The sequence below is a fragment of the Aplidium turbinatum genome, chromosome 11 (genome assembly GCF_918807975.1).
Source record: "Aplidium turbinatum chromosome 11, kaAplTurb1.1, whole genome shotgun sequence".
Classification (NCBI taxonomy): Eukaryota; Metazoa; Chordata; class Ascidiacea; order Aplousobranchia; family Polyclinidae; genus Aplidium; species Aplidium turbinatum.
Window position 1 is genome coordinate 16,581,739 of NC_137482.1, and position 9,604 is coordinate 16,591,342.

Below are 9,604 nucleotides of genomic sequence, written 5' to 3' on the forward strand. Positions count from 1 at the left end.
GAACGTCCTCTGAAACATTAGCACACGGCCTACTCAATGTTAGTATATCAGCGAATATTTTTGAACCAAACTGAAGTACGATGGCTATCGAGGGGGAAAGTGATAAATCGCGTTTTTTCTTTGCGCACAGAATTATTGGAGTTCTTGAAAAGTCACAACCATCGGCATTCAAACACTTTGAGGACTGCCTTATTTGACTGACATCTTTGGTGCTCACAATCAGCTCAATTACCAAATGCAAGGAGGTGGTAAAAATGTAATAGAAGCTGAAGAGTAAATGAGTGCTTTTCAGAGGAAATTGCAGTTGTGGTGGCAGCGATTCGAAAATAACAACTTCGCTACTTTCCACGTCTGGACGAGGTAGTAGCCTAAGTAGTTCCGATACAGCAATTAATGGCGAAGTTGCAGTTCAGAGGCTTAAGCCAGTAGCCTATTTAATGAGCATTTGTAGAAGTTGCAAAATTCATTTCAAAACTACTTTCCAGAACAAACGCAATGTCCAACATGGATACGTCAACCATTTGCTTATGACACAACAACAGCAGATATAAACAGTCCATACTTGGATGACATTATCGAGCTTCAAGAAAGCGAGATGTAAAAAAGAAACTTAACACAACAAATCTTCAATCGTTTTCGTGCCAACAAATGGAAAGTTATCCTCTTATTACAAAAGTTTCCCTTGAAGTTCTCATGCCATTCGTAACCCCCTATTTATTCGAGCATGCGTTTTTCATTCTGGTGGATGTTAAAGCAAAAAAACGAAACAGGCTAGCATGCAAAAATGACATGAGGATTGCTGTTTCCGAGACAAAGCCTCGAATCTCACTATTGGTCTCAGAAAAATAACAACAGAAGTTTCATTGATACAGTAATGTATTACTATTAAATGCCGTAGATTTTTGTTTTTGTGACTCGGCGAAAATTTGGTGTTCAACGAAAGCTTGAAGATTAGTGTAAAGGTTCAGCAGGTTAGTAAAGATTAAGAACCACTGGCATAGAGAAACAACATTATAAATTAATACATTTTAGAAGTCCAAATATTAACACACAAGATGCAAGGTTCCTTTAATGTTTTCTTCCTCTTCTCCCTGTTCTCAAAAGGCCGAATGCGAATCATTTTATTACCTGCTCTCTTTTTCTTTATTTCGAGTTCGAGAGAAAAACACAAAATCTTTATGAAATGACACATAGGTTAAACTGGTTCATAGCGGGTAGCGCGTTACTTTTAAAGTAGCGGATACCAACCTCTGTCAAAGGTACGGGTCAACAAAAGCAGCCACGTACAAACGTTATACAAATTATACAATATACTGTACGCGTTATACAATACAAAAACACACGATCGACTGGATTGGTAAGAAAAGGGGAAAGCCTTCGCTTAGCAGTGGGCTACCACAGACTGAAAATGATGATGACAAACGCTGTGCAGTGTGCATGTTACCGTTGACATAGGATCTAAGGCGTAGTTTCAAATTTTTTCTTTTTATTGAAAATATCTGGGCTGCTTCACTACATTCCATTAAGCTAAAAAAAAAACGATTCCACTTGAAATTATGTATAATTTCAACTCTGACTACATAATTTCAACTGCAACTACAATAAAACATGGACAATGGACGGACATACAGTACTGTACTCCATTTTAGTTCAACCAGGCTTCCAGCGACTGGTAGAAAAGCTTTCTGGGCAGATTAAAAAATATACAAAAAGTATTAATAGGCTACGCGTGTGAAATTGCGCTAAGTGTAAGGAATTAGTGCAAAGAAACGTCCAACTATCGCAACACGGTGAACTAAAGACGTAAAACCGTGCACTATCTAACTTTCTACACTCTTTTGCTGATGGTGCAAACTTTCACATGTCAAATAAATGCTTGTCATCTCTCCAAAAAAATGTCAACAGAGAAATTAAAAAAAAAAACTAATGTGTGGACTGTGGATGAAATCCATAAGCTGTCATTAAATTATAGTAACACTTCTTAAATGATTCTCTGCAATAAACAAAGAGCAACAGAAAATTTTAGTTTGTTAATCACTGGCCAAAGTGTTAAAAGGAGGAAAAGTATCAACTATCTTAGTGTTAATTAGGATGAACGATTGCAATGGAATAGTCATTTTATTAATCTTCGAAAGCAGCTTGCAAAGGTCTGTGGTATAGCATTTAAGCCAAGATACATTACTCCATTAACAATACTACAAACTTTATACTACGCTTTGTTTCAATCCAAGACTCAATACTCGATTATAAACTGGGGAAGGTCACTACTTGCTCCAATTCAAGTGTTACAGAACAAGTTTGTCCGTTCGCGTCTATTTTTGCCAAGACCAACAAATACAACCATTCTTTATCATAAATTTAATGTGTTAAGAACTGAAGATATTATTGAATTAGAGAATGCAAAGTTCATGTACAAATATGTGCATAACATGCTGCCACGACTTTAGCTGACTGTTTTGCTTTTGTAAATGAAATTTACCATTACTGTATACTGTATAGCGCCCTTCAAAACAAAAAAAAATATTTATATATTGGCCAGTCTGTAAAATCAAATTTTGGTGCGAAGATGCTATGTTTCAATGGAGTGTTACTATGAAATCAAATACCAAAAGAAATATCTCACAGTACTTTTAAGTTTAATTGTTTTTTAAAGAATTTGTACAGCAATCACTCCAAAAACATATAATTTGCTTACCTCCTTACACATAGCCTTTATGTTTTATGTTGCCTTGTTTTTGTTATTTCACTGTATTATGTTAAGTACAGGCATTAAGTTCCTTAATTTTGGTGTTTTGGTTGTATGTTTGGGTGGCAGCCAGAAATGTTCACAGGATCCAAATCCTGCAAGATTAGGACAGGACAGGATCTTGATTTTTGCAGAAAAGCAGGATCAGGACAGGATTCAAAAGTTTTTCCAGCATATCAAAGGTTGAAAACAGCTAAATTATTGACAAAATAATCAGATTTTATTCTTTATATTTAACTTATGCATGGCATGAAGTGAGCTATGGTGTCGGTATGCGCTGTGCTATGTGTACCCGAGTTCAACATGACATTGGTATGGATTCTAAATATCATTGACATGTCATTTACAATGCATTTTTCGAAGAATTAAAGACTGTGTAATAGGGTTACCAGGAAGCAGAGATGATCACAGAATCATTGAAAATTGGCAGGATCAGGATTCAGGACAGCATCTTTTAAATTTCCAAAACCATCGGATCAGAACTTGTCGTATCAGAATCTTGGAAAGGGTAGATCCGAACATCTCTGGTGGCAGCTGACTTTGGTGACGTTTTAGTTTTTCGCTGCCATCTTTGCTGTGCAAATTATTGTGTTGTACATTTTTGTTTATTCGTCAGCAGAAAATAATAAAAACTGAACTAAGAACATTTAATATCACAATACATCACAATTTCTCAGTTCTAAGATCGTATAGGTATATAGATTTGTGTAGGAACGTGTCTGATATATGTTAGAATGTGATTCTACTACAGTCTCCCTGAACTGTGTTGTTTCGTCAGTCACTTTGATTGACATTCCTCGCATGGCTAGAACTGGTTGTGAATTCATCTTAAAGTTTGTTCATGACAAAAACTTATCCAAAACATCACGCCAACTGCGAAAAGATAGTCTCGAGTAGTGAATACAAAATTCAAGTGGTTGAATATTTCTAGATTTCAGTTGATTACATTTCTGAGGTAAGAAAAACAACAACAATTGGTTGCTTGGTAGAAACAACACGAATTTTCGTAAAAAAAAGAAATATGCAGAACTGTCTGGCGAGTAAAAATGAAAATAAAAAAATGACTCGCGCAACCACAATTCACTCACAAGATCGGATTACACCAGGCCAGTCATTTGCATGCTGTCTTCCCATAGTTTGTAGGCTTCTTCTTCGTCTTTAGCAAAGGGCAAGAGTTCGACATTAGCGCAATTGCTGAAAAACCCTCCGCTGTGCTGAATTACGGCATCGTCCAGAACACAATACATGGTGGTTTGGCAGCCATAAAACGGATCTCTGAAAGTTCGTGATCATATTGATTTGGATGAGATAGTGGCGTTTGGTGTAGGGATCTGGGTAATGAGTGATTAGCCGAAAAAAATACTTCAATAATCAGATAAAATTGCGTTGACTTCCATAGCTATTTGACAACTTTGTTCAAGTTGATCGGTTACATCGATAGACGTCTGTCGACAAATGCCAAAACACTGCTAGAGCATTTGAGCGAAGGGCCAGATAACGAAACATTACCCATCTTAAACAAATATCGACAAAAAATAAATTAGATTGAGTAATATCATATTATCCACGTCACTGTATAACAAAACAAAAAGGCGATGTAAAGGTTTTCAGCTCAACACGGTACCCCCGTCAGGAAATTAACACTTATAACATCTGATGTAAAAAGAGGATAATAAATAGTAATCTATGAATACGAAAATTAACGTAACTTGTTACACGAGCAGTAATTATATTAAATAATCAATTGTTATTTTATTAATCACATATACACAGTTTGATATAATGAGTCAATTCATAGCAAAATTCCTCTCACACCGTTATAAGCTATTCATCTTTCAAACAACATCTGAACGATAGTAAAGCAGATATCTTGGTAGAGTGTAAACAGGTGAAAGCAGAAGTCTCGGAATATTTGCTGCATGGTTACCAACAATTTTCAAAAAAAAATCTGGCTACTAAAATAAAAGATTAATAGATGAATTTAGTGAAAGCGATCAAAACTTTTCAAATTTGTCAATAAGCTCATTGTCCTGTTGTCCTGGCACTACACATACACTCACTGCCTGTTGTTTAAAAGAACTTGTAAACAAGCAACATTTCATTCGATTTAAAAATGCAACAAGTATTTTGTTACCTTGATAAAAAGTTACCAGGTATGAACACAAGTATCTTCATATACCACGGAAGAGTGTCACCAAGCTCAGATTTTACAGCACCTGAAATAAATATGTGTGTAGAATATTGCAGGTTTCAATCCAGCATGTTGACATAGAATACATTTGAGTTTTCAACTGCATGGATTGATGATGGTTCTCGTTTAATGTTCAATCTCTTCTTCAGCTGATTTTAGCTATATGAGTGCTGTATTAGCACATGAGTTTATAATTTTGCTGGATTGATCACCACTTCATGGTTTTTGCACATGCTAACTAAAAATATCACAACTAATTTAGCGATCCACTGAACAACAGTGAATACTAATGTCCGTTACTCTAGCAAGGCAATATTAAGAAGATAAATTTCATTACAAAAATACGGATAGTCGGATTATAAGTTATGTTATGAATTCAACTGACCAGGATGAACAGAGTACGCTGTTATGTCATCATCTTTGAATCTTCTATGCAATTCCGACGTAAAGAAAACAGAAGCCAGTTTGCTAGTGAAATACACGTGGAATATATCCTTCACACCTTGCGCATCACGCCGCATGTTTTCCATAGTTATGTTTCCGAGTCTGAAATCAAAATAGCCATAAGCAACAAAAAAGCTCACTCCATTTTGCCTAAAAGAGTTTTGGTTTTCATCCAGTGAATATTTATTGAGTAGACCCAGTAATCTTACTTTACTTTGTATTGTATTGTTGGGTCTGCTACTATTCGGTGAGTCAGATTCAGTGAGTCCGATTCGGTGAGTTCCTAACCTCTAACCCTAAAACGGCAATGATAATTAGGCTACGGTACCAATAATTTAAAAAAAAAAATTGAAAAAATTACCGAATCGGACTCACCGAAACAGGCCATTCCGTGTATTGTTAAAACAGTAGTTCGTATCTAATGCAGTTTATGCGTTGGAACAAAGGAAATTTTAATACATTGTATTAAACACTGGTACCGTACGGTATATTAAAACTTAATCAAAGTGCTTTTGGTTATAAAATTCATACCCATATCTTGTGCAATGTGCATTTTCATATATATATGTACTATAGTATATACCTATCAAAATAGTGTGAAAATCATCTGATTGAACAACATATTGTGAGGTGATTTCCGCATTGGATTTCGTCTCACAAAAAGGGATCCAAATATGTATAATTTAAGTTAAGAATGCAGCTTTTTTTGCTTAGAATAAAATAATTGACATGACTCTCAGAACATCCTTTGATTATCTCAACGCTACACTTTATAAAATGAACCTATTAAAAAGCTTTTACACAAATCCAAACAACTTTCAAAGAGTTTACTGTACTTGTAAGCTTCAGATGAAAGATTCACGATCCGCACAGGATGATTTTTAGCATGAGATTTCATGGCATCCATAAGAAGATTGGTGAGAAGAAAATGGCCAAGATAATTGGTGTTTATAATTCTGTTAATACCTTCTTCGGTAACTCCACTTACCCACATGACAGCTGAAAAATATTATTGAGCTGTCTTCATATTTTGCATGAACATTTTCTTGTGATGTGCAACAACTCTGAATCTACGTTAACTGAAATGAAAATGTTCCAGAGATAGTCATGATGCATAGACAATTTAAAAAAAAATATTGAGCATAACATGGTATGTATAACTTATTAAACGGTAAATCTATTTTCCACTCTTTCTGTTACCTGCATTATTGATGAGATAATCCAGATGTTTTTCCTTTTGTAGAAATTCATGAACAAATGATGTCACAGATTCCCTGCTGCTCAAATCCAGTTTCATTGCAACTATCTACAACATCATCAAAAATAATGACAGATTTCCTGTTGACATATTGCCCTCACAATTAATCAGTGTTTTACTTTTAAATATGACTAATAGCTTGTTTGTTTATAATTTTATAGTGGGTGCAGTCATTGGGTTGGGGTCATTATCATAATATAGGTTGGTAAAGTATATGACTATAATATGGGTGCCTTTAATTTATACAAATAGCTATAGTTAGACACTATAAAGTTTATAATATAAACATACCAAACAAAGACATTTAGGCACAGTCATGTAGGCACCTGCTTTATTGCATTAACTTTGGGAGTGGATGTTTTAGGTGCTGTCTCAATATAGATTTTGATACTTTTCCAAGCAAGTGCATTTTCCTGGTTTCAACATGCATTGCATGCTATTTAAAAATAACGAAGAAAATTTGGGAATACTGCTCTGAGGCAGATTAAATATAATCATGTTAAATATAACTATATTAAATATAGCCTGTTTTAAAATGTATGGTGATGTTTTACAACTTAAAGGCAATATATAGTTAAGTACCGTATTATCTATTCTATATATACCTTATTGTTTCCAGTTTGTTTAACAATTTCTTTTGTAGCTAATTCTGATTTAACAACATTTCTTGAAGCTATCACAATCCTGGCAACTCTTTTTGCTAGTTCAACAACTGTTGCTTTACCTATTCCAGCACTTCCACCTATATAAAATAACCATGTAGATCAGTGGTTCTCAAACTTTTTTTTGTTGCGACGCCTCTGGAAAAGTTTTCTGGACTTGCGACGCACCAGCAAATAAAAGTTAATGAGGAACTATGAGGTTTGTTGATACTGTTAATGATACTGTTAACGGTTAATGAGGTTTGTTGATACAACAACAAAAAGCAATGCATATTATTTAATGTGACGTGTGGGCTTGTTTGTTTTTACAAAGTTCATTAAATCTTGGGAGAATTTTTGAAATTGCCACCCGCATTTTTCTTTCAGTGTTTATTGGTGATCGAAATTTGCTTTTTATCACCGCCAAGGCAGAAAATCCTACTTCATATAAATATGACGTGACATATGGGATAATAATTCGTAGTGCTTTCTTCACCAAAGCTGGATAATCGCCATTCATTGAAATCCAGAAATTTGCCGGATTTCCTGAATTAAACATCCTTTTCAGGGAATTGTCACAAGAAAGGTCAATGTAGGCTTCTTTTTCTTGTGCAGTAAAAGACAGTGGAGTAGGTTGGACGAAAGGATCACGAATCCATTCGTAGTTTGATAAATTTTTCGGGAAGTATTTTGCAAATTTCGACTCGAGCTTGGACAAATGTTGCCCAAATATGCTTCACAAATTTGAAGGCAGCGTCATACTTTTCTTTTCAAGCAAATTGGACAAGAAAGTGAAGCATCGAAAGCTTCCAGACAGGTTTGCTATATCTTCCTTCCACAATAGCAGCTTTTTAACGAATGCTGCAATTTTATCTGAAATGTCATTTTTATTCGGCCCTTGCATAGAAATGTTCAGTTTGGCGAAGATATCACACAAGTAAAGTAAGCCAATTTCAATAAGAAATTGTTCTGAGCTAAACGATCTGCAAGTGGATTATTTTCTTGCTGCAAAAAAGCCTGAAGTTCATCCACCAATTCGTAGAAGCCTTCAAGGAACTTTCTAAGCGAAAGCCACTTGGATGAAAATTAAAAGAGCAAACTCCGATGCGCTGCATTCATTTCTCCACAAAGGTTTTTGAAAACTCTTGACTTCAGTGGGCGTGTTTTAATGAAGTTAACAACTTTGATGACAACTGAAACTGCTAATCAAAGGATTAACCTCATCTTTATAAGATAAACTGAATTCAGCTACGAAACGAAACTCTTCTGCGACGCCCTTGGAAAATTGAAACGACGCACCAGGGCGTCGCGACGCACAGTTTGAGAACTACTGATGTAGATTAAAGGCAAACATTTTAATTCGATTTGTTCTGTTCGACAAGAGTCGTTCGATTTATTCTGTTTTGAAAATCTGTTTTGCTTCTTCCGCCTGCTTTTAAAATGAAAATCTTTTTGATTTATATATGTTACGAGTATTTTTCAATTCCCCGCCTTATTTCATAATGCTGTAGGTACCTTTTTATTAGCGATATGGTGGGAGTGGATGCGGATGCCAAACGATTTGGCTACACTGGCGGCGGAGACAGTTTACAATAATAATGGTGGGAGTTATGAAAGCGGAATAGTTACACAGTCATGTCGCTTCAGAAATACGAATGTGGGGGATTCCGTGAGAGCGACATTTGTTAATAGGAAGCAAAACCTAAATTCCGTGAAAGCATAATTTAGGTTTTGAATTTGCACAGTTTAAGTGCATTTGCAAATTCTAATTCTTATAGGTTTCGGCAAAATGATCTCATAATTTGTTAGTTAGAAACATGTTACAAGGATATAGCTTTAGGATAAAGCATGCAGTATGGATTTTGGTAAAGCAACTTACCTGTTATCAAAACAGTTTTTCCACTCAAAGATTTAGAACTTTTATAAACAGGTCCTCGCTTTATGTAAGTCATCCATAAATATCCCAACACTGGGATGGTAACAGCAGCAGTAGTTAATAGCCCAGAAATCATTTCATTCAAATTACACAAAAAATTATACCAACCAAAGATAAACAAATTTAGGCTCGCATAGCCTTGATATCCCTAGAACTAGAATGTACAGTTCGAAAAATTGTGCTGATTAGCTGCATGTATTTGACTGACATGCAAGCAAAAACTATGTTAGAAAGTAGTACAGTAGTATAGTATTAGCAATTAGCACCAACAATCCGCACAAAAATCGGGTTTTTCACATTCACAACATACAGTTCAATGAAATCATAGAGATGAAACTCAGTCCCAACTCTCAGACAGGGGGTAGGCACCTAACAACTAAGTGAACTG

At 35.3% G+C, this 9,604-nt stretch overlaps 1 protein-coding gene across 2 annotated transcripts; it reads right to left on the reverse strand.

Moving 5' to 3' along the window:
• Nucleotides 1-272: 272 nt before the first annotated feature.
• Nucleotides 273-9,362, reverse strand: LOC145779921 (retinol dehydrogenase 11-like). 2 transcript variants are annotated; one of them, XM_082591598.1, is made up of 8 exons: nucleotides 9,160-9,362; nucleotides 7,245-7,381; nucleotides 6,582-6,687; nucleotides 6,218-6,380; nucleotides 5,323-5,483; nucleotides 4,881-4,962; nucleotides 3,835-4,021; nucleotides 273-3,320 (listed from the first exon to the last, which is right to left on the reverse strand). In XM_082591598.1, exons 1-7 carry the CDS (start codon nucleotides 9,290-9,292, stop codon nucleotides 3,844-3,846), a joined length of 960 nt encoding a protein of 319 aa, XP_082447724.1. In that variant the 5' UTR covers nucleotides 9,293-9,362; the 3' UTR covers nucleotides 273-3,320; nucleotides 3,835-3,843. The 2 variants fall into 2 exon arrangements, with proteins under 2 accessions (XP_082447724.1, XP_082447722.1); XM_082591596.1 differs by having other exon boundaries at nucleotides 273-4,021.
• Nucleotides 9,363-9,604: the final 242 nt, after the last annotated feature.

What these genes read in the sequence shown, in the direction of transcription:
- LOC145779921 (XM_082591598.1), bottom strand. Translation starts at nt 9,292, where the DNA reads ATGATTTCTGGGCTATTAACTACTGCTGCTGTTACCATCCCAGTGTTG. An exon ending in AGCGTACTCTGTTCATCCTG is followed by an intron (nt 4,963 to 5,322) that starts GTCAGTTGAATT and finishes TATTTATTTCAG; the next exon opens with GTGCTGTAAAATCTGAGCTT. An exon ending in CCTGGTAACTTTTTATCAAG is followed by an intron (nt 4,022 to 4,880) that starts GTAACAAAATAC and finishes ACGAACTTTCAG; the next exon opens with AGATCCGTTTTATGGCTGCC.